The following is a 23,358-nucleotide window of genomic DNA, read 5'->3' as shown; positions in this document are numbered from 1 at the left end:
TATTGAAATGGTACCGGCATAAATTGGGTTTAAAGGACGAAAAAGCGTAATTTAGTTGGTAGGCATAGATTGAATTTCATTTGTTGATGAAATATAAGGGATAGTATTCATATTAATGTATATAAAATTCATTGATTAAGGGTGATGTTATGGTTGGTATGGAAGCCACTTGGAATTAAATAAATTGATAAAAAAATTAAAAAGGGTAGAAAAGGAAGATTACATATTGGACGTTATTTTCATTCTCTAAATACACGCTTACTGTATTAAATTAATCATTGGAAGTTATTTTCATTCCCTAAATAAACACCTATTATATTAAATTAATCATCAACTCCTTGATTCACGATTCTTATATTTGATATGTTCCTTGACTATTAAATTAATTCACGATTTATAATTAAATTAATCATTGGAGTATTATCTAAAAATAACATATTTATATTATGTTGCATAGATATATATTTTTTAAATAAGTAATAATTTGATCCGGCTATATTTTTTGTTAACAATTATTTAGGCTATAAATAGTAGAGTGAGAAAGTGAAGGAGAGAATTTATATTGGAAATAGTTTTTTATCCTAAAGAGAGATCCAGATGTTAACTTTGCAGTGATGTATTAGAAAATGTAGCATATATATAATGTATAAGGTAGATCCATTCTGGCCTAGGGGCGTTCTCCGTCGTAATTTCTCGGCGGCTGATAGTTGCAGATGACGAAGATCCAGCCGTTACGGCACGGCTGCAGCGCACAGCCTAGCTGAGTGGAGGCGCGCCACACGACCTGCGTGTAGTGCAGGCACGATCCTCCTTTGCAGGTGTTGGATGCGTGGTCATAGTTGGGCCTCTCGCTCGCCCACACGCTCACGGTGTCCACCGCGGAAACCTGCCCCTGCCCCATAAACAGGTTCTCGCCGTATGGCCCCATTGACAGCTCCTGGTTGCAGTCGTCGGACCGCTTCTGGGCGTAGTCAGCGACGGTGGCATTCCACTCGAGGGGAGGGATGCCTACCTCCGCTCGTACGCGGTTGTGGCCGCCCAGGAAGTCCTGTGGCGAGTTTTGTCCGGCGGCTGCAGCGATGAAGGAAAGTGTTAGGAAGAGGGAAATGGTGAAAGAGTCCATTTTTGTGAGGGTTTTAATTTGTTGGATACAAGAGATGCCTGTTTTGCTCTATTTATACATTTACCATACCGAATTAATTGGTAAGGTATTATACCATATGAAAAATTGTGGTCTTTTTTGCTTGGTAAGAGCTGTATTTATATTTTTATCTATCCCTATCCACAACAAGCATGTTACAAAATATCGTGTCCAGCTATGCGTATTTGCATACTATGCAATTAGTATACTGACATCAATTAATTTGTCAACTCCAAATTAAGTGAATTAACAATTGATGTTCATATGTGCACTCGTCTCATCGCAACAAGATTAATAATGCGACACGACATATGTGCATACTATAAAATACTCAATCAAATCTTAAGGTATGATGCAGTTCAAATTAACGTGACTGGGTCTTGAAAATAGAACAACCAGATTTTATGAAAATTAAAAATCCCTAGGTCTTTACTTGAGTTTTTTCTAGACTTTCTAAAGATATTTTTTTCAATCTTCGATGATTACGAAAAAAAACTCCACTAAAACCCTAGGGATACTTAAAAAAATTCTCTTTTATTACAGAATCTTCCAATTATCAAAATTTTATATAAATTACTTATGTAAAAGATTTAATCGATTATCTGGATCACCTAATATTTTCGAATAAAATATAAACATCACCATGCACCATCATTTTTGTCTACGTTTGCATAGACTTGTCAACTAGGCCCAATAAGTGAAACGAAACGAGCCCATTTTGTAAGTAGGCTTCAATTGGGCCATTTTGTAAACTCAGGCTTAGATCCATCCAAAACCTAAACCAGGCCCAGCCTATTAGACGTCCATCTTATATAATTAATTTTTTTAATGTAATTAACCACTGATAATATGTATGTCAATTTTGTCCAATCTTCTCGACTTATGCTTGTCATCTTTGTGCATGTACTGTCATATGCGGGGAAAATTATATAGATGTGACCAGCCAAAAATGTTGCGCGGAGGAACGTTCATAGCACCGTCGTTTAATACACCTTATCAGTCACTTCGTTAATTTTTACACACGTATATGTCACATCAATAAATTTATACACACGACACATTGTTTTTTATTTTTATTTTTTTGCTATAGGACAATTAAAAAATACTAACGATAAAATTGGTCAAAATTGTTAGTTATGAGATTGACCCAAAAGTAACCTAATTTTTTCAACTATTTGCCGTAAATTGGTTAAGCCGTCATGAAGTAACTTTTGGGCCTAAAACAATACAAACTTGACATCTTTTACCAGGCAACCAACAATAAAAGCAGATAATAAACCATATCCAACCATAGGCATATACAGTTACACATATTTTCTTGCGCGCAACTAATCAAATGAATTACAAAAATATTTTCCTTCATTAATTTTTTATTCGCTAGTAGAGGCGTTACAGAAATATTTTCTTTCATTACTTTTTTCTCTTTTTGCTACTACTTATTATAATTGACTAGACACATCATCAAATGACGATGCCACTAAATTTTTACTCGCTAATAGGGGCGTTGGCCGATGTAATTTCCCGGCGGATAATAGCTGCAGATGACGAACTGCCAGCCGTTACGGCACTGCTTCCGCGCGCATCCCAACTGCGTGGAGTCGCGCCACACGACCTGCGTGTAGTGCAGGCACTCTCCTCCTACGCACGAGTTGGAGGCGTAGTCGTAGCTCGGCTTCTCGCCCACCCACAACCCCACGCCGTCCACCGCCGAGAACTCCCCGTACCCCTCCGCCAGATTCTCGCCGTACGGCCCCCCGGAGTGCTCCAGCTCGCATCCGCCGGACCGCTTCTCCGCGTAGCGGAGGGCGTAGTCGGCCACGGTGGCGTTCCACCCCACGGGCGCGACGCCCACCTCCGCTCTCGCGCGGTTGTGGGCGTCCACAAAGTCCTGTGGCGAGTTCTGAGCGGCGGCGACGACGACGACGAAGAAAATTGTTAGGAAGAGGGATTTGGTCATGGTGGAGAAGTACATTTTTGTGATTGTGGTATGGAGATTTGAGTGTTTTGGTGTATTTATAAGTGTAATTAATTGAATGTTTCATTCCTATGTTTTCAAAAGGATATTAACATTGGTGATTTATTTGATGATTGTGTGAATTTTAGTATAGTGGAGATCAACTTTCTTTTATTACATGAAGCTGGTCAACTTGCCTAGAGATTGTCACCATGATAATTTCCAATTTGAGATCAATACACAATCAATTACTGCGGCTCAATTGATAGTATATATACGGAAAATGATTTTTTGATGTTTTATGTCATAATGTTGTTATTATTTTCTCATAATTATGTACTATTATGTTTAAATTAATAGTATCCTAATGTTATTTTAAAGGGAGTTATATCAAATTATCAAATTCAAATTAAATTGAGTATTTTTACCTAAAAAGTTATACTCCTACATTATATTCTACATATTTATCTAAATTTCACATATTTATAAATATATACATTACGTACACATTTTAGAAAATGTTATGACATTTTATATTTATAATTTTATGTACTACATTATAGTATTACATGCACATCACATCTTGGGGAGCCAACATTCTGCAATATTACAGCCATTTAACATTATTTAATTATTGGTAAGGTTGTTACATGTTTTACAATGTCAACATTCTGCAACATCAATCTACCATTGTGTTTATGCTTTGGTGAATAGCAGTATGGCTAATAACTCTTTCTATTAAGTACTTATAATTGCCCATTCATTTATTCATCCATCTAAAATAATTCCCCGAGAATGAGAGAGATGACGAGAAATATAAAAGAAAAGAAAGTAAAATAAAATAAAATATTAATAAGTAAAAAAAATACTCGACTTTTTAAATTATAAATATGCAGCATATATATAATTCAAATTCGTAAGAAGCTATAATAGAATAGATTATATTATAGTATCAGATATTTGTATTTAAAATTATTTAGATTATCACATTCATTTATGTATACAAGACATTTAATACAAATAGAAAGTAAAACTAAATGTAAAAACTTAATTAGCTTGGTCTATTTATATTGATTTGACTATTGACGGTGACATTTGTTATATTTATATAATTGTCCTGAATTCTTGGCAATTCATATACTACTATTAATTAGTTAGTTTCAATAGACACAAAACAGAATTTAGCAACTCACGATCACAAAATGACGTCTATAGTCATTTATTAAAAAATCAATCGGGTAATGCGTTGTGCGAATTGGATTGAATGTATTTCATCTGGAAATAGAATTTATAAACTATTGTAGTAGCAATACATTGTGCAAATTCAATTCGTCAACATAAAAATTTACAATCCATACACATAATATTTCACTGGATGTATCATCTAACGAATTTAGTATTACATAATATTTCACAAGATGTAGCATCTAACGAATTTAATAAGGGCGTTCTCCAACAATGTTGCCCGGAGGGTCATAGTTACAAATAACAAAGGTCCAACCATTTGGGCACGGGGCATGAGCACAGCTGACGAAATGAGAGTTTCGCCAAACTACCTGTGTATAGTGCAAACAAGCATTCCCTCCTCCCACACAAAGACCGGTTTCAACGTCGTACAATGGCTCTTCATCAAGCCACATGTCAACAGCCTCCTTTGCGCTCACGTTCCAACTCCCTGCCGCTAGGTTTTCGCCATATGGGCCATCTGAATGCCTCATTTCACAATCTTTGGACCGTACTTCAGTGTAGGCCCTGGCGTACTCCGCCACTGTTTCGTTCCAAACGAGGGGTCCAACACCCACCGTTGCTCGAGCCACGTTGTGGGCATCCACGTAGTCTACGGGACGGTTTTGGGCATGGATATGGTGGCTCAAGGCCACCATTACACTGAACAATACAATGACCTTTCTCATTCTATGTGGCTTAGATAAGAAAATTTGTGAAATGTGAATGACTTTAATTCGATGATCAACATGGCCTTTATATAGTCAAATTAGAGTTTCCAAATTGAAAGATTGCGTTCTTGAATTAATGACTATTTAAAATAGTGGAGATAAAAAAAAAGAGCTTTTATCGTCTGAAGGTCAACTTGCCTAATGGTGTATGTGTCCCGAATTATTTTATTTTATTTTATTTTTTATCGAATAATTAAAGTGAAAAGGTTGTGCTATGATAAATTCCAACTTGGGATCCCAAATCAATCTAAAAAACACAGTCAATTTATAGTACCGTGATTGTTATAACATTAATGTTACAAAATATCTCATGTGATTTTAATTATAAAATCTAATTTTAAATATAATTAATTATAATTACGTAAAATTTTACATACAGACACTTAATCAGCATTGGTTTGAGATTATTACATTCATAATGTATACACTATACAGTATACAAGACATTTAGCAAAAATAAAAAGTAAAACTAAAATTAAAAATTTAGTTTGCACAACTATGTACGTAATGATTCATGATATTGATTGGTATGATGCCATAATGATTTTCGTGAAGGACACGGTGATATTTACAATATATATGTAATTTTCTTAAAATTCTTGACAATTCATATTTTTAAATATTTTCAATGCACACGCACTTGTACAGTTGTATTCAGCAACCATCATATAATGAAATTAAACAGCCAACGATAACAGAAGCATGAACAATTTTATTCTTTATGATAATTAAAGCCTTATACAGTCCTCATTTATTAAAAAATCTATATATCGCCTTGTACGAAATGGATTGAAGGTATAAAAAACCAACATATATACCATATCATATTAATCAAAGTATGCCATTTGGATTTTAGGCTCATAACATTTCACCGGATGTATCATCTACTAATTTTAATATGGACGTTGTCCGACATAATTGCCCGGGGGATCATAGTTGCAAGTAACAAAGGTCCAACCAGTCGGACACGAGACATGAGCGCAACCAACGGAACGAGAATTTCGCCATACTACTTGCGTATAATGCCGGCAGTCCATCCCTCCTCCCACACAAAGACCAGTTTGAACGTCGTACAAAGGCTTCTCATCGACCCACATTTTGACAGCCTCCTTCGCGCTTACCTTCCAACTCCCTGCCGCTAGGTTTTCTCCATATGGGCCATCTGAATGCTTCATTGCACAATCTTTAGACCGTACATTAGCATAGGCCTGGGCGTACTTAGCCACTTTTTCGTTCCAAACGAGGGGTCCAACCCCCACCGCTGCCCGAGCCTCATTGTGGGCGTCTAGGTAGTCTTTGGGACTGTGTTGAGCATGGATATGGTGGCTTAAGGCCACCATCAAACAAAACAATACAATGACCTTACTCATTCTCTCTATTGTGGATTAGAAATGTGAATGACTTTGATGACCCACATGACCTTTTACATAGGAAGCAAAGAATTCCCAAATTGAAGGATAGCATTCTTGAATTAATGACTAATTGACAATATATAACAGTGGAGATCAACTTTCTTTTATTGAACGAAGGTCAACTTGCCTAGCAATGTTAAAGTTATGAACCTAATAATATTACATTAAATGAATACAAGTATCACAATATCAAGATTTGAACTACGGAGCTGTATTCAATCATCCATCAAGAAATTGTGCTAGAGACTTCATGTACGGGGCTTTATATTTGGCTTTTTCAATGGTCATGTACCTTTTTTTTAAAATTTCATTAGATATTTTTCGCCTTTTGCCCACTTTTTTCTTCCAAAAAAAAATAATTAACCTTATTTAAGTTTTTAGAATTTAATAACTTCAAATATTGATTTTAATTAAACATATGAATAGTAAGGTTAGGATTGACTTATTAGGAACCTGGTAATTTCAGGTTGTGTTCAAGTAAGCTGCTAAAAATAATATTATTGTTTTTTAATTAATTGTATTTAAATTTTCTTCTCTAGGTTCGTGTAAATGAAGTTTAATAGTGTAATATCATATTTTAATCATGTAAATTGGGTTTGTGTCATTATCGTTATGTTTTCGCTGTGTCGTGTCAACTCATGATATATCGTGTTCGAGTTGAGAATTTCCTCAGCAGGTCGGCGTTTGGTTCTCATTATATTTGATTAATTTCTCATACTAGTTTCAATTTTGCTCATTGTGGAATAACTACGAAAATATTATAAGGTTAGGATTTTATATTCTAGTTTTAAACGTCGGAGTATGAGATTGACCAAAAGTCAACGAAAAATTTTGATTTAAATGACAATCATCGCTTGAGTGTATCATGTGATCTTGAAATAGAAATTATAAGCGTTTGAACCAAAAACAACAGGCAAATAAATCCATCAAATCATAATCATGCAAGATGTAGCAATTTAAAAGGGACGTTCTCCGATATAGTTGCCCGGGGGATCATAGTTACAAATCACAAAGGTCCAATCCTCCGGGCACGGAATGTGAGCGCATCCAACGGAATGAGTGCCTCGCCTAACTACTTGCGTATAATGCAAACAACTACTCCATTCTCCCTGACAAAGATTGTCTTTAACGTCGTACAAATGCTTCTCATCGACCCACATGCGGACAGCCTCCTTCGCGTTTACCTGCCAACTCCCCGCCGCTAGGTTTTCGCCATACGGGCATTCTGAATGGTGCATTTCACAATCTTGAGAACGTACTGCAGCATAGGCCCTGGCGTACTCTGCCAACGTCTCGTTCCAAACGAGGGGCCCCACCCCCACCCTCGCCCGGGCCTTGTTGTGGGCACGTAAGTAGTCTTTGGGACGGTAGTGGCGGCCGCCCTTGTTGGCATGGGTATGGTGGTTTAAGGCCATCATCATCACCAATAACAACACAATGACCCTGCTCATTTCTCTCTCTCGTGGCTTAGAAATGGCAAAGTGTGAAATGTGAATGGCTTTAACATTTTATAGAATAAAAGAATTCCTAATTTGAAGGATTGCGAGGAATGGGTTGGGTGGTGGAAAGAATATAGGCAAAAAAAAAATTGAAAGAGATTATCACTTTATAGATTGTATAGCATATTAATAGATTTCAATACGTTCGGATATGTAAAAAGCCTTTGTTAAGTGTACTCTTTGGCAATCGGCATAGTCAACCATTCCCACTCCGAGCATGTTATTGGCATGCATATGGATATGGTGGCTTAAGCCCATCATCAGCCAAACCAACACATTCATCTTAATATCATATCCATTTTCTTCATTTTTGTTTGTTTGGTGGTGGTTTTGTCATATCATATGTTATGTGATTGTAGTTTGGAATTTCTATTTCGCCTTGGAGCTGCTACAAGACCACTCATTTGTGCCGTTTAATATAAAAACAAATTCATATCCTGCAGAGCACTTTTTGCCACCATAAATGAGGATACATTTTGTTGGCTGCTAAATAAGACCAGTAACAAATTTCAATCAATAATTAGGTCAAATATTTTACATCAAACAAGATTAACTAACACAATTTGCACATTTGATAACTAATTTAACACGTTGAAGAAGTAAAGATGCTCGTTGGCTTTGGCGCCATAAAAGAATACCTTGTTCTGTGGTAAGATGATCAATGCAGTGGTTTGAGATGAAAAGCTTGGCAGGCTGACTTGTAAGGGTTCTTGGATACTGCCTGCTCAAACTTCTTCACAGCAGATTCATTCTCTTCTAAGCTGGTTTGAATAAAAAACCTTATCCACCAAGTTGAGCTCCGCAGCTTCGCCTATTCAATGGAAACCAACACCCTAAGTTTAATGCAGATCAGGATGAAGATATTTGTGACATAAGTGCTTGCTTAGAGACATTTGATCAATGAGAATGGTTGTGAAGTTTGAACACGGAATGTGACCATTCACTAAATTACTGAATCGTAGGTCACAACATCTGTCACACTAATCGTGAAACAGGACTGTAAGATTTTTCAGAGATTGATCAGCTATGAGGCATTGGAAGAAAACAAATGGAAATAAAGTTTGGCAATTACCGGGCGCCCCCACTTAGAAAGCTCCGACACTTTAGCTCTTTGCTGACCTGGGTAACCTGCAAGCGTTTATGTTATAATGAGAAACACGGCCTTCTAACTTCAGATATTTACGAAAGATGAATGGTATGCAATTGCAACATGGCAAAGAGTGAAAGCTGCTGTAAGGCATTTGAAAAGAGAGTATGGAAAGACTGTGGCGTGTAACTTTTCTGAAATTGAGATGGAAAAGATATTTTACTAAAATGGATGTCATGACTTGATGCATTTTTATAATAAGTTACTCTAGCTCATACACTCTTTTTACTTAAAAACTTCCAGAATCATAGAAGCACTTAAGAGATCAAGTTTTCGAGTATTACCAGATAATATAACTAAGCCATCAGAAGCTACCCTCGCTAGCTGTGGCACAGTCTTGTTCAGATACTTTGGAGACAAATAATCCAATGCATCTGAAACTATCACGAGGGAAAATGTTTTTGGCCTGTACGGAAGGGGAAATTTGATATCAGCCACGCGCACAATGCCTTTGCGAACAAGACTCTTGCAGCTGGCATCAGCATCATCCAACTCATAGGGCTCTATACCCCAGGCTTCTGTATCCTCTTGTTTCAACAGTTGAGAGACCACCGAGCAGGTTTCAGGACCAACATGTAATATCTTTTTCATGCTGTCACCGTATGTCTTCTTTAAAATAGGTATTATTTTCTGAACCTCCAGAGTACAACCACCTGCATGAACACTACTTGTTCAACAAAATGCATCTCATCCGATCACAAAATTATTCACATTTCATAAAAATGAAGCCACGGAAGAAAACATTAGAGAGAAGATTGATTGGCAATTGATAAACTTCTTTTTTACCATTATCTAAGAATCAGAGGTATGCATCACAAGTGCAATAGTATATACAGACCATAAAGCCCTTTTTGTATCTTGAACATGGATTACTTTTGACTGAAACACTGGAATCACAAAATAAGGTGAAAATCGCTGTAGGTGCTGCTAAACCAATGAAAAACCAAGAAATTCTGAAGCCATAATAATGGTCACAAGTACAAGAAATGAAGCCTTTGATACATGCATTCATTATTCAGTCATGATTCACCAGAAAAATCACAAAAACATAGCTGAATTACGTTTTAGATAACAAGACGTTGTGGATCTTTCATAAAATCATAGATAGTACACTTATAAATCATAAACGCTTACCTTCAAGTCTACTTAAACTATTTACGTCAACACTCCTGCTACCTGTCAAGAACAAAGGAAAATTGATATAACCGCTTATTAAAGGGAATGTTTCCATAATCATCATATTTTTCTAGTCAACTTCCTACTCCCTCTTTTCACTTTGATTCAGCACGGGTTTCAATAAATGTTTGGAAGATAGTGTTTTGAGTGGGTGAAAAGTGTGTAGCTGGACATATGGCTATTTTTGAACAAGCATGTAAGATTAATTTTCTGGGATCAGATCCAGAAGTGTGGGTAAAAAGGCCAAGAACAAACCTGAACCATGGTAAATATAACCAACAACCAGCAATGCTCCCTGAGATTCAAGAAAACATGTAGCTTTTCAGTTTTCGCATTATGGATTAACATTGACAAAAACAAGCTCAACTATGTCACAAGGACCATCACCACAAGGATTAGAAAGAAGTGGACAAGCATCATCCTTAAGCCATCTCCTCTTTTTTTTTAATTCATATACACAAGGTAACTATAGCTCAGTTACAAGATTGCAAAATATGGATAAAGGGGTCTATGTATGAACACATGCATGGATGAGCCTATCCACTATATGTAAATGCAATAATAGCGGATAAACTCATGTAAACACATGATCAAGAAAATATGGCGAGCAGCATTGGGTAAAGTGAAAGAAGCAATAACATATACCACAACAAAAATTCCAATGGATAATAGTGGAGATGTCTGGGCCTTGGAATGCAACGTCCAGACGAAAGGAATGCTCCCACCATCTCCAATACGGCGAGCAGCATTGGGTCTTCTTGACATTGCTTAACAGCTTGAAGAACCTGCTGAGGATTGAAGGGGCCAGAGGATAAGGACACGTGTTTTGAAGCCACAAAGCTCAGAGACTTCTACTCAATGATCATCAAACTAAACATAGCCTTTTACTACAAAAAGATCTCTACTGAATGATGCTATCTGTTCTACACATATAAATTAGTTAATATTCCAATGTGAGAGTCACTATGCAGGGCAAAAACACATCTCTAATCCATTCATAATCCTAGAAAAAAGCACATTATTATTCATGAATCAATACAGAGCTTAAAACGAGTGAAATATTCACATATTCTGCATCAAACAAGGCGATCAACAAGCTCCAACACTTGTACATAATTCATTTTGGCCGAAAGTTTACATCTTTAACCAATTCCCCCAATCTGAATCCCAAATCATGCTAGCCGATACGACGAGGAATAAGATCTGCTAAATCAAGCTCCCCAAATGGCATTATGCAACAGAAAGAAATCATCATAAATCTCAATCTCAAACAAAATGCCGGAACAAACAAACTATCCCACAGATCAAAATTGACCCAATTACCACCAAAATCGTGACCAGTTGATTCCATCAACAGAAGAATATGCATCAGCATTCTTCACAAAAGTAAAAGGAGAGAGATCAATGAGCAAATAAACGCATTTTACCTGAAATAGAAAGTAGAAAGAGTGGAGTGGGAGAACTGGGAGTTGAGATCTAGATCTACTAATGCTAGATTTTTGCTTAATCAGTGAATCCCAGATAAGCGGGATTTAATTGCGTGGCAAATTCGATTTATTTATCTATTTCGCTCACGTCATTTTCCACGAGTTAGTGTCGTGAAAAATTTATTATTCGAGTCACGAGATGAAAAAATTGTCATAATTTCGGTTGTTGGGCCCAATAAAATTTCTTTTTCAATTGTTGGGCCTAAATAGCCCAAGTAAAACTTAAATTAAATTCATATAAACTCGAAAGAAATATTTGGAAAGGAAAAAAATTAGCCAGCTGCCATTTTCGTTTCCTAACAATTTTCAATTTGAAGTGAAACAAATTTAAGAGATAAAGTTGGGATTTAACACTGTATTAACCCAAAAGTGGTTCGGCTTGAAGACTTTACAAAAATACATTTAAATATGTTTAGGAATAGTTTGAGTTGAACTATGCAATAAAATATTTCTGACTTTCAAGCTCTATTTAATTTTGCCAAAGTTTTTTAAATCAAATATTGTTGAATATCAAAAGTTAATAATGATTGACATAGGTTTCAAGGAAATTGTAGATTAGTTTAACGAAAAATTACTTTGTCGCTCTATACATAAACATCCAAATAGGTGTAGTCGTGTAGAAACTGCTATTGAATTTTATTTCAAGTTCTCAACATGAAATGAGATGCATAAATAAGTGAACAAATGGGACACGTGGCCAGAAACGGTGAATATACTCTCCCGCAAAATGCTGCACTTGTTCATAATCGGTAGAAGAATTCAGAAACCAGAGGCGATCGATTAATTGAATTCGGTGTGTTTTGTATGGCGGTGGAGTATCGGTGTTGCGAGGCGGGGTTCTTCATTAGCATTGCGGTTGTGGCTTTTCTGGTGCTGTTTGCGGGCCTCATGTCGGGCCTCACTTTGGGCCTCATGTCTCTCACCTTAGTCGACCTTGAGGTCCTCGCCAAGTCCGGCACTCCCAACGATCGAAACCATGCCGGTTCGCCTCTTTTTCTTATACATAAATTTGTTGTAGGTTGAGTTCCTTGATTATGATCAATTTCGGCTTTGGCGATTCATGATTGAGTTCCGCTTAATTTGAGGCTTCAATTTAGGTATTTTGCAATCATTTCTGGTGAAGTATAAATTAGTCTGATTAATGCTGTTTTGACGATCAATTGCGTTTTGAATGCATACCGAAAGATTTCATGACGGCTGAATGCTCCATTCCCTAGTTTTTGAACCTTAGTTGTATATATTTCGAATTTGATTAGATTTTTAATGTGGATATTGTAAATATGCCCTTGAAATGCATAGTGATTCTACTTTCTTGTGTTTATGAACTAAAGGTATAAATTAATGAAGGTATGATGCAGTTGCTTTGTAGTAGTTCTGTTAAAATGATTGAACTCACTTTGCAGAAAAGATATTGCCAGTTGTTAAGAATCAGCATTTGTTGCTTTGCACACTGCTAATATGCAATGCTGCTGCAATGGAGGTAATGATAAGTACGCTTCAAAAGCTAGCGAGTCGTTTCAAAGATACTTTACCTTGCAGGCTCTTCCTATTTTCCTCGATAGTCTCATCTCAACTTTGGGGGCAATCCTGATATCTGTGACGTTGGTACTTCTGTTTGGTGAGGTGAGGAATTCCTCGAGAGCCACTTATAATGAAAATGTGGAATCCTGATATCTTGCCATTTTTGGCTGTTGCAAAATGTATGAAATCGCAGGAAATATATAAATTGGAGTTGGATTTTCATAGATGTTAGACCAACCAAAACAAAAGGCTTAATGCAAAGCATTTTATAGCTTTCCGTATATGAGATAGATCATACATAGATATCTAATCAGAGGTTGTGTGGCGATTGGTGACATAATTGCTCATTGCCTTTCAACTGTCATAATATGGACTAGATATGTCACACATTACTTTGTATTGTTCCCATTGTTCATCACAAACTGATTTAATGGTTTTGTAATTTCAGATCATCCCACAGTCTGTCTGTTCCAGACATGGCCTAGCTATTGGTGCGACTGTAGCCCCAGTGGTTCGTGTCCTTGTCTGGATCTGTTTTCCAGTTGCATATCCTATAAGCAAGGTACAGTTATGCATATTGATCGTTTAAGTTTTGCTAGTTCCATTAACACTTTTCATGCATATATGTGTCTAACTTCCAGTTGTTGGATGCACTACTTGGCCATCGACATAGAGCTCTATTTCGTCGTGCTGAATTGAAAACTCTAGTCAATTTACATGGAAATGAGGTACAAGAAATAAAAAAAATGTTTGGTTTCCATATGATTATCTTGTTTCTTATTTTCTTATTCTTTTCTGCAAATGCTTTTTATATAAAGTTTGAGTAAACTTTGTTCTACACTTTTATGTAGGCTGGTAAAGGTGGAGAGCTCACACATGATGAGACGACCATAATTGCAGGGGCATTAGAACTCAGAGACAAAACAGCAAGTGATGCAATGACGCCTATATCTGAAATCTTTTCTATTGATATTAATGCGAAGCTCGACAGGTTGTATATGCATTATTTTCTATCAACAGCTTCAGTAACCTTTTCCCCTTTTTAGAGTTGTAAAATGCTGAAAGTAGTTGTTTGTGTCTGTTATGGTGAAGGGTTTTAATGAATCTAATTTTGGAGAAAGGACACAGCAGAGTCCCTGTCTACTACGAGCAACCTACAATTGTCATTGGGCTTATTCTGGTAGTACTTGTTTCATCTTCTGTTCAGTTCCATTAATGGGCTTATTCTGGTACTTGCTAATAGTATGACTTATTAGCTGGCTGTTCTTCATAAAAAATTTATCAAATCCTAAAGAAGCAGCCTCCTTCCATCACTCTGCTATGAAATCAGTTTTCCTCCTATAGTCATATTAGCCATCACTGTTACGAAAACGCCTGTGAGCACGTTGAAATTGCTAATTGAACAATGGTTGATTATGTATTATCTGAATGATCTGATTTAGTATGTTGAACTTTTTCCTTATCTTGTAGGCAAAAAACTTGCTCACGATTCATCCTGAGGATGAAGTCCTAGTGAAAAGTATCACAATTCGCAGAATTCCAAGGTATCTTGATGCTTCAGAACTTAAATGTACTTTATCCCAGCCCGAAGTATATAATAGCATTATGTAAGTAAAACTCACCACTATAGCTTCACTGGGTTCTTCATATACATTTTCCATGCTCAGACATGTAGGATCAAGTGAATCAGCAATGTTTCTACTATTACTTGCTGTTATATTCAGGCAATAATTGTGGCAATTAGTATCACAATATAGCATCGTCCATAAAATAGTTGAAAGTTTTGCTCATGCATTTTGTTTTCAAGTATGCTTTTGTTAAACTAATACTATTTTCTTGTTCATCGCGCATCTACAGTCGTTTTTAGAATTAACCGGGCTTCAGGTGGAGCACATGCAATCTCACGTTGATGATTCCATAATGAGATATAGTAGTAAATAGTTCCGAGATTAGCAGCTCATGATAATACTTGTTCTTCTATTCGTTTTCCTTGTTAGGGTGCCAGAAACTATGCCATTATATGACATCTTGAATGAATTCCAGAAGGGGCATAGTCACATGGCTGTCGTTGTGAGGCAATGTAACAAGGTTGCGGACAAGCCTCCTAGCACGGATCCTGCAGGAGGTAAATTTCTTCTGGTTTTACGATGAAATGCCAATGTCAAATGTACATTTATTTGACACTAGTCTTCCATGTTTGTGCAGTCAAAGATGTGAGAGTCGACATTGATGGTTCATCGCATAAAAATGTTAACCCGAGGATACCTCTGCAGAAATGGAAGAGTTTCCCAAAAACAGGAAGCAATTCCTCCAAGGGTACACCTAGGAGCAAGAAGTGGACAAAAAACATGGACTCTGATATCCTGCAAATAGATGAAAATCCGCTCCCAACGCTACCTGAACAGGAAGAGGCGGTCGGGATAATAACCATGGAAGACGTCATCGAAGAGCTCTTACAGGTAATGTCAATTATGTAGGAACTACAGGTTTTGAGATTCCCTAATTTGATCAACTGCTTCCTTCTTGCAGGAAGAGATATTCGACGAAACAGATCACCATCTTGAAGATTCATGACATATCATGAGTTGTTTACAAGAATGAGTCAACAACTTATGTTTGTGTGTGTGTGTGTGTTGGAAATTCATTTATTAATTTCTACTAACCTCTTCTAATCATATGTTTGGTCTCGATTTCCCTCTCCTTCACGCGATATTTGACTAGTGAGTATTTCACTAAATAATTTCCAATGAGAATATGCTGTTTTACTATAGAATTTCTACACTTTTTTTTCGTATTTCACTAAATAACTTCCCAATTGTGAATGCTTTTAGTTGAATTCAAATTGTCATATTAAAAATATTTAAATCAAAATATATTTATCGTATCAAGCATTATATTCGAAATTGGAGGATTCAGTTATAAATTTAAGAGTAAAGGCCAAAATTGATCCTGAACATATGACCAATTTTACGATTTTGGTCGTAAACTTTAACTTTTGGATTTTTTGGTATTGTACATTTCAAATCAGATCACAATTGGTCATGTACTATCTGTTCCGTTAAAAACTAATGGTCAACAGGTTTAATCCCGATTTTAACCAAATTAGACCTTTAATTTCTGATTTTTTACTCTTACTTAATTCCCTAATTATTTTTAGTAAATATTCATTTAAAATCAGGAATATAATTTAGTAAATATTCATTTAATTTGATAAAAGTCTACTGCTCCAGCCACCGCCTCCACGAGGCCTTCAAGCAGGAGCTCTGAATCCTCCTCCACCTCCGCCACCCAAACATCGTCAAACTCCTCGCCTACGCAGACGACGACCATCCCGCCCTAATCATGGAATTTGTCCCCAACGGCACCTTACACCACAAGCTCCACGATTCCAAAACCACTCCCCTCATGTGAACCCAACGCACCGTTGTGGCCTTCCAGCTCGCCTCCGCAATCGCGTACCTCCACGACGCCTGCTCCCCTCACGTCGTCCACGCCAACATCAAGCCCTCCAACGTCCTCCTCGACGACGACCTCAATTGCAAGCTCTGTGATTTCGGATCAGCCAGTGTCGGATTCTCCGCCACGGTGGCGCCGGTGAAGAACGATGTTTACAGCTTTGGAGTTGTGGTTTTGGAGCTGATTACTGGAATTTAGGCGTTTTGCCCCGCCATTGGAGAGAGGCTGGCGACGAAGGCGGAGAGGAACGCGGCGGAGATGGTGGATCCGAGGCTGCGAGGAGGGGAGGTGGATATGGGGGAAGTTGGAGCGCTGGAGGCGAAGTGCATTTCTGAGACGTCGGGAATTAGGCCTTCTGCTTCCGAGATTTTGACGGCGATGAGAGAAGCGATTCCGTCTCTGGCATTCGGATTTCACAAGAAGCGTGTCCAAATACACATACAAATATACTAAAATAATTAGGGAATTAATTAGGGAGTAAAAAATAAGAAATTAAAAGTCTAATTTGGTCAAAATCGGGATTAAACTCGTTGACCGTTAGTTTTTAATGTAACAGTTAGTCCAGGACCAATTGTGATTCGGTTTGAAATGTACAGGACCAAAAATCCAAAAGATAAAGTATATGACCAAAATCGTAAAATGGTTATATGTTCAGGACCAATTTTGACCTTTACTCTAAATTTAAATCCTCTTATTTCTTGGAACAGTTAGTACTCAAAATTTTAGATATTACTCCCTCCATCCCACGAAGATTGTCTCATTTTGACTGAGCACGAATTTTAAGAAATGTAATGAAAAATGAGTTGAAAAAGTTAGTGAAATGTATGTCCTACTTTTATATATTAGTTTTATAATAAAATGTGAGTAGAAATGAGTTAGTGGAATATGAGACTCACTACAAAAAATGGTAAAAAATGAAATGAGACAAATTTTGTGGGACGGATGGAAATGGAAAAATGGGACAATCTTTGTGGGACGGGAGAGTTATTATGTACGAATTTTTAAAATATTTTACAGAAATATGGTAATAAGAATTGATTGTTATTTTATACTCCATACTACATTTACTAGTAGGAGTACTAGTATAAAATACAAGGAGTAGAAATATTTTGGTAGATCCCACTTCTCCAAAACATGATTTCAATTTTCAACGAAAAGAAAATAAAAATTCCTGCGGTGGCTACGACACGTCATAAATCCGCACCACGTTAATTTACAGCCACCGATTTCCACACTTGATCCAACGAACATGTGCACTGCCACGTCAAGGATCCGCGCACACAAATAAGCAAATCACAGCTGTCCATTACAAAAGCAGACACCAACGGCCAAGATTGTACTCCCATCCCCCGCCTAAACCTTCAAAACTCCATGAATAAATATACTCCTTCCAAATACTCTTCACTCATCACAAATTTCAATCGCCTATATCTCCATCAACAAATTCCAATCTCCAAACCCTAGCGCTAGCAATGGCCCGCACAAAGCAAACCGCTCGCAAATCCACTGGCGGCAAGGCGCCGCGCAAGCAGCTGGCTACCAAAGCCGCCAGGAAATCCGCTCCGGCCACAGGCGGAGTGAAGAAGCCCCATCGCTTCCGCCCCGGAACCGTCGCTCTTCGTGAGATCCGTAAGTATCAGAAGTCTACCGAGCTCTTGATCCGCAAGCTCCCGTTCCAGAGGCTTGTTCGCGAGATTGCGCAGGATTTCAAAACCGATCTGAGGTTCCAGAGCTCCGCTGTGGCGGCGCTTCAGGAGGCGGCCGAGGCGTACCTTGTTGGATTGTTTGAGGATACCAATCTCTGCGCTATTCATGCTAAGAGAGTGACAATTATGCCTAAGGATATCCAGCTCGCGAGGAGAATTAGGGGAGAGAGGGCGTAATTGTTAATTGCTATTTTGATTTGTGGCTCTTCGAAATATGTAGTTGCATAGCCTTTGAGGCTTTCTGATCTGATGTGAATTGGAATTTTATGTTAATGAAAATCGATGAATGCTTTTGCTGTATTTGATGTTGCACCTGATAAAATGTAAAGCATTCTGGTTTGAAGAATTGATTTCCGGCTAAATTTACAAGTTACTTAATGAATTTTATTACCTTTCAATTGGAGCCAATTAGTGTTGGCTCTATGAATCCTCTTTCTTTAAATTCATTTTAATTTTAATTACTAATATGTTACTAAATCTTAATTATAATCACCAAAACATCAATAAGAATGTTAAAATACTGAGTTATTATTACTTTAATCAGATTATTTTTTAGTTGCTGATTTTACATTTTAAACATTTTAAATTTTTTTCAGATTTCAGATTTTTATGTTTTGTTCAACTTAACATTTGATTTTTCTTCAATTTGGTTGTGATTTTCCAAGAAGTTATATAAATTAGTACCCAAATGTCAATTTTGTATTGATGTACTGAGATTGTTGGAGATGATATAAGTGATCATTTTTAAACGTTAAAATAGCGAATAGACAAATGTAGATTGTTTGCTTCATCAAGCAGCACATGGATAGAAGTCAAGAGAAATGTGTATAAATAAATTTAGAGCTATGATAGTTCTAGTAAATGCTTTACACTGTAATTATAATGTGTTTGCACTTCTTGCTTATTCTATTGGTGTTTACACTTCTGGTTTCTGCGAATGAGAGGCATCACACATCTATAGTACTCCTACTATTTCTTTAAGCAAATCAACACACCATTTTTCTTTTCATTTTACAGTAAAAGAAGAAAATAATGAATATGATCATCTGGTAGTTCATCTTCTAGTTAACCGGGGGTGCTCTGTAGTAGGCTGGCACGGTAGCGGGGAAGAACATTTGCCTAACGCCTTCTGCTTTAATAATCGGGAAGATGATTCCAGATGCTGCCTGTTAGTTATAAAACACACACATATACTTAGCATACACATCACGAAGTGATGATTCTGAAAAATTTTAGCACGAAAACGAACAAGTTACTCACCGAAAGCAGTCTGGCACCCAACCAAACCTTGCTTGGCGACGGGTATGGAAGTAGCAATCGACCAACACCATAGACAGCCACGGCAAAGAAGTGGAGAAAGAGGCTCAAGGGGCGCGGGTTTAAGCCAGAAAGTAAGGAGATAGGCCCATTTGAGAAGATGCCTCCGAGGCTCAAGTAGTCAAAACAAGCCTCACGCATTTCCTTCCTTGCTGGATCGGGTGAAGCACAGAAAACTTTGTAGAGCGCTCCAGCCAATGTGTTGATGGTAGATGATACTGGCTGCAAAAGGGAGTAAAATTCGAACATCAAATCTCTCTATCTTGCTTCTAGTCGCTTTCATTACATATGGGCACATGGGTCTTCAAATTACCTTTCTTAGAGTGTAGAAGGATTCAAGATATTGGCAGAGTTTGGATCCATCGCGTAAATTGTCAATAGGCCTAAGAAGATTGCGGAGGAGAACAATATCGGATAGGGCCACAGTCATTCCTCCACCAGTTAAAGGGTGACGCATGTTGAATGCATCCCCCAACAAAAGCGCGCCAGGGGTGGGACGGGGATTTGCTGGCATGCTTCTGTTTGGATGGGTTCTTATGTTCCCTTCCTCGATAGCAGCTATAAACGAATCATGCAGCTGAGGAGGAACCTGTAGAAACATTGATTTAAGTAAGCTTATACTAGAAGAACCAAGGAAGGAAGAAATTTCATGTCTTTGAGAGAGCATTCAAGCACCTGAGGAGCCACCACAGTTTTCAGATAGTGCGCCATTTCGCCGTTGGAAATGGATGGAACCTTTTGCCCGGGAACGTCAACCAAGCATCGTATCTCTGTGCTGCTGATGGGATAAAATAGGATAGGCGAAGGATCTCCAAGAACAACGTGTCCATGATTAGCATGTGGGAGACCAGAGTTTTCCAAGATAAGACCCACAAAACACGAGGGGTTCTCCACCTGACCATATAAAGAGAACTCATGTTAGGAAACTGTTAGACATGAAAAAGGCAGCATACAATTCGTAGAGTGCAGAGTTTATTCATATGTTGTCCTCTTATTCACCTGAGGAGAACAGAGAGAGCGCCTCAGGTTCGAAAAACATCCATCGCAAACAATGGTAAGAGGAGCATAAGTCGTGATCTCTCCACCTTTCTTGGTCTTGTATTGCACACCTCTAATAGTTCCATTTTCTTCAAGCAACGACGTCACTGTGCCTTGTTCAAGTGTTACACTGCATCAGGACATATCGAGTTAAAATCTTTTCCATTTTCGGGTGTACTAGAATTTAAAACTGCATGAATTTGATTCGGTAAATATCCATCTGCTCAATCTTGCATCTTTTTCAACTTTTAGGTATCATTCAATGTAAACACATGATAGAAAATTGCAAATTTGACAATTGATGGAGTTAGAAAGTCTTTCATAGAAGTGCAACTAACTACTATTGTGGTCAAGTCTACCAACTCAACATAGTGGAATTCACACCTCCATATTCATCTAGTAAGCATTGTAATTAAATAAAGAAGTGTTACGAAATCATACTTTGGAAGTGTTGCAGCCTTTTCTCTCATCCTCTGGATGAAACGGCCATTGTGGAAGCTTCTGCCAGAGACATCGGCATCGAAGCTCTCTAAGGGGTAAGATAACTTGGTGTCTTTACCGTCCTTGAAAAGGGCATATCCAAAAATTTGTTGAGCATCGATCTCTTTCACACAATCTGCAGTTATGTAACCAGAGCCTTTAGTACCAAGTTTAAAGAACACAACAAACTTTTCCTGCAGCGAACAAATTTGGGCCTAATTCTGACCGTCCAATATATACATATTATGGCAACAATAAATACAGAGTTGATATAAAGTTTTGATATGGACCACTGCAGCTGTACCTTGAAGGCCCAACTCAATCAATTTCAAATAACCACCAGGTTGGAGAAGTTCGCCAACGATGCGATCTTGCTCGGTCAAGTCTCTTTCAATGACATGAACACGACGTCCATCCTGCAATTATGCCAATGGAAAGATGTTAATGATGAGTAAAATAACAACAGTTTCTTTGGCGATTTAATGCTTCCTTGAAAATATCAATTGCATACTTCCACAATCAATCATATGTTCTCGACTTCTATTCATCACAAGACGTTAAAGCCACGTTACTCTTCCAAGAACTATAACATGTTCACATGTATATTTAATAGATCCTGCTGGAGTAGGTGAATGGCATGACTTGCCAATTAATACAACAGCTAACACAGTAATAGTTCGAGTAAAATTCAACAAATATCATCTTAATATTTTCTTAAGGCCATATTATCGTAGTTAGTTTGAGGAATGAAGCATGTAATTCATCAACTAGCACCTAAGACCCGTAGGAGGTGGGACTATCCTACTCAAAAACTCCTGCAGCCGCTGCCTATATAAATTATTTTTTCTTAGTTTCTTAACACTCCATTTATTGCCAAATTCGAACTTAATTTAAGAACAAATTATTTGCTACTAAGCATTAATCCTATATATTCAGAGATTAGGAACCGACAATTGTTAGATGGTATTTGCTTATGCAAGTCCAGAAAATATGCCGATAAACAGGTATCTTATAAACAAAAGGAAGCAAGGATGAATCTCACAAGTTAATGACAGATTAAAGACCTAATCTCCACACAATTATTCAGCATTAAAATACACAATCAAGCGGATGCTTAGAGCTCTTATTAATCTTAGTCTAGTACGTTATGTGCAGTATATATTCGAACATAGCATCTTCTTATCAGCTCGAGGATTGTATCAATACTCGTAAATAAGATAGGAAAAGGATTTGAATCGTCTGCTCCGCCCTAATATAATAGTAAAATAAAAGTGAAACACTAATTCTGTAGCAATAATTAGTGTTTATTGGCAGACTTCTACGCACGTAGCCTGAATAATATTCTTCAGATGCAATAGTTTGAAGGCTTGATGAAATTTAATTAAAGTAGCTAAGTTATAACGAAATCTGGATGGTGAATGATAGCAGAAGAATCAAAAAGTTGAGGAAGAAATTAAGAAATTCCTTAATTACCTTGCCGAGGGTGTAAGCCAGCGCCGCACCGGCGACTCCGGCACCAACGATTATAATGTCTGGCTCGCCGCCGCTCTCTTGCCGCAATCCACCGGCAACTGCGGCGGCGGAGGTCGTAATGCATTCGTCTTTTCCGGCAGCCTTGGAGCCTCTATTCCGCCTTATCTTCCGGCGCAAGTTGTAGAGCAAAGCGAATCCGAACAACGAAGCGGCGAAACATCCAAAAATATACTGATCTATCATCACCATTTTTTATCGTCGTAAATGATAGAAAAGCGCCACGAATTCGATTCTCTGCCCTTTTTAGTCTTTTTTTTTTGTTTTTGCTTTGTTTCTGCGTACTCGGAATTTTGCGTGTGAGGTTTTGAAGTTGTTATGCAGCCTTATAAATAGAAATCAAGTGATCCGGCTCCAACGGCTCGGCTTGTGCACGCGGAAAGCGTGAATAAAAAAAGTTCTAAATAAACCAAATCTATATTATACTCTCTCCGTCCCGGGCTACTCGCTCATTTCCTTTTCGGCTCGGAGATTAAGGAATGAATGTATAGGAAAGTCAAAAATGACGGCGGTAGGTGAAATTTTTTATTAAAAATGGA

The 23,358-nt window shown here is 37.6% G+C and overlaps 9 protein-coding genes and 1 pseudogene across 12 annotated transcripts; 3 read left to right on the top strand and 7 right to left on the bottom strand.

The window, feature by feature from the left end:
* Nucleotides 1-406: 406 nt before the first annotated feature.
* On the bottom strand, nucleotides 407-1,123 carry LOC121741210 (basic form of pathogenesis-related protein 1-like). The gene has a single exon (XM_042133913.1). The coding sequence runs from the start codon at nucleotides 1,121-1,123 to the stop codon at nucleotides 668-670; it is 456 nt and encodes a 151-aa protein (XP_041989847.1). The 3' UTR covers nucleotides 407-667.
* A 1,510-nt stretch (nucleotides 1,124-2,633) lies between these two features.
* LOC121741692 (basic form of pathogenesis-related protein 1-like) lies at nucleotides 2,634-3,113 on the bottom strand. Its single transcript, XM_042134573.1, has one exon. It carries the CDS (start codon nucleotides 3,111-3,113, stop codon nucleotides 2,634-2,636), a length of 480 nt encoding a protein of 159 aa, XP_041990507.1.
* A 1,418-nt stretch (nucleotides 3,114-4,531) lies between these two features.
* On the bottom strand, nucleotides 4,532-4,978 carry LOC121741691 (basic form of pathogenesis-related protein 1-like). The gene has a single exon (XM_042134572.1). The coding sequence runs from the start codon at nucleotides 4,976-4,978 to the stop codon at nucleotides 4,532-4,534; it is 447 nt and encodes a 148-aa protein (XP_041990506.1).
* Nucleotides 4,979-5,943: 965 nt separating this feature from the next.
* LOC121741023 (basic form of pathogenesis-related protein 1-like) lies at nucleotides 5,944-6,420 on the bottom strand. Its single transcript, XM_042133705.1, has one exon. The coding sequence runs from the start codon at nucleotides 6,418-6,420 to the stop codon at nucleotides 5,944-5,946; it is 477 nt and encodes a 158-aa protein (XP_041989639.1).
* Nucleotides 6,421-7,418: 998 nt separating this feature from the next.
* LOC121741688 (basic form of pathogenesis-related protein 1-like) lies at nucleotides 7,419-7,877 on the bottom strand. The gene has a single exon (XM_042134568.1). The coding sequence runs from the start codon at nucleotides 7,875-7,877 to the stop codon at nucleotides 7,419-7,421; it is 459 nt and encodes a 152-aa protein (XP_041990502.1).
* Nucleotides 7,878-8,452: 575 nt separating this feature from the next.
* Nucleotides 8,453-11,848, bottom strand: LOC121742467 (probable pectin methylesterase CGR3). 2 transcript variants are annotated; one of them, XM_042135604.1, is made up of 7 exons: nucleotides 11,712-11,848; nucleotides 10,930-11,072; nucleotides 10,540-10,579; nucleotides 10,243-10,284; nucleotides 9,393-9,761; nucleotides 9,034-9,089; nucleotides 8,453-8,772 (listed from the first exon to the last, which is right to left on the bottom strand). In XM_042135604.1, the coding sequence occupies exons 2-7, from the start codon at nucleotides 11,047-11,049 to the stop codon at nucleotides 8,620-8,622; spliced, it is 780 nt and encodes a 259-aa protein (XP_041991538.1). In that variant the 5' UTR covers nucleotides 11,050-11,072; nucleotides 11,712-11,848; the 3' UTR covers nucleotides 8,453-8,619. The 2 variants fall into 2 exon arrangements, with proteins under 2 accessions (XP_041991538.1, XP_041991539.1); XM_042135605.1 differs by having other exon boundaries at nucleotides 10,930-11,069; nucleotides 11,712-11,805.
* A 496-nt stretch (nucleotides 11,849-12,344) lies between these two features.
* LOC121742184 (DUF21 domain-containing protein At2g14520-like) lies at nucleotides 12,345-15,992 on the top strand. Of its 3 annotated transcripts, none has more exons than XM_042135247.1 (11): nucleotides 12,345-12,753; nucleotides 13,175-13,251; nucleotides 13,311-13,394; nucleotides 13,741-13,854; nucleotides 13,934-14,020; nucleotides 14,144-14,283; nucleotides 14,385-14,472; nucleotides 14,763-14,899; nucleotides 15,290-15,417; nucleotides 15,498-15,751; nucleotides 15,822-15,992. In XM_042135247.1, the coding sequence occupies exons 1-11, from the start codon at nucleotides 12,576-12,578 to the stop codon at nucleotides 15,864-15,866; spliced, it is 1,332 nt and encodes a 443-aa protein (XP_041991181.1). In that variant the 5' UTR covers nucleotides 12,345-12,575; the 3' UTR covers nucleotides 15,867-15,992. The 3 variants fall into 3 exon arrangements, with proteins under 3 accessions (XP_041991181.1, XP_041991182.1, XP_041991183.1); XM_042135248.1 differs by having other exon boundaries at nucleotides 12,351-12,753; nucleotides 14,763-14,836; XM_042135249.1 differs by lacking the exon at nucleotides 13,175-13,251 and having other exon boundaries at nucleotides 12,616-12,753.
* Nucleotides 15,993-16,360: 368 nt separating this feature from the next.
* LOC121741687 lies at nucleotides 16,361-17,201 on the top strand (annotated as a pseudogene).
* Nucleotides 17,202-18,137: 936 nt separating this feature from the next.
* Nucleotides 18,138-18,754, top strand: LOC121741925 (histone H3.2). The gene has a single exon (XM_042134884.1). It carries the CDS (start codon nucleotides 18,221-18,223, stop codon nucleotides 18,629-18,631), a length of 411 nt encoding a protein of 136 aa, XP_041990818.1. The 5' UTR covers nucleotides 18,138-18,220; the 3' UTR covers nucleotides 18,632-18,754.
* Nucleotides 18,755-19,260: 506 nt separating this feature from the next.
* LOC121810949 (squalene monooxygenase SE1-like) lies at nucleotides 19,261-23,126 on the bottom strand. The gene is made up of 8 exons (XM_042211695.1): nucleotides 22,763-23,126; nucleotides 21,594-21,705; nucleotides 21,251-21,425; nucleotides 20,771-20,939; nucleotides 20,447-20,665; nucleotides 20,085-20,360; nucleotides 19,715-19,993; nucleotides 19,261-19,620 (listed from the first exon to the last, which is right to left on the bottom strand). The coding sequence occupies exons 1-8, from the start codon at nucleotides 23,009-23,011 to the stop codon at nucleotides 19,516-19,518; spliced, it is 1,584 nt and encodes a 527-aa protein (XP_042067629.1). The 5' UTR covers nucleotides 23,012-23,126; the 3' UTR covers nucleotides 19,261-19,515.
* Between the last annotated feature and the right edge of the window lie 232 nt (nucleotides 23,127-23,358).

The sequence above is a fragment of the Salvia splendens genome, chromosome 7 (assembly GCF_004379255.2).
Source record: "Salvia splendens isolate huo1 chromosome 7, SspV2, whole genome shotgun sequence".
Lineage (NCBI taxonomy): Eukaryota > Viridiplantae > Streptophyta > Magnoliopsida > Lamiales > Lamiaceae > Salvia > Salvia splendens.
This window is presented reverse-complemented; position numbering and strand designations above follow the sequence as displayed.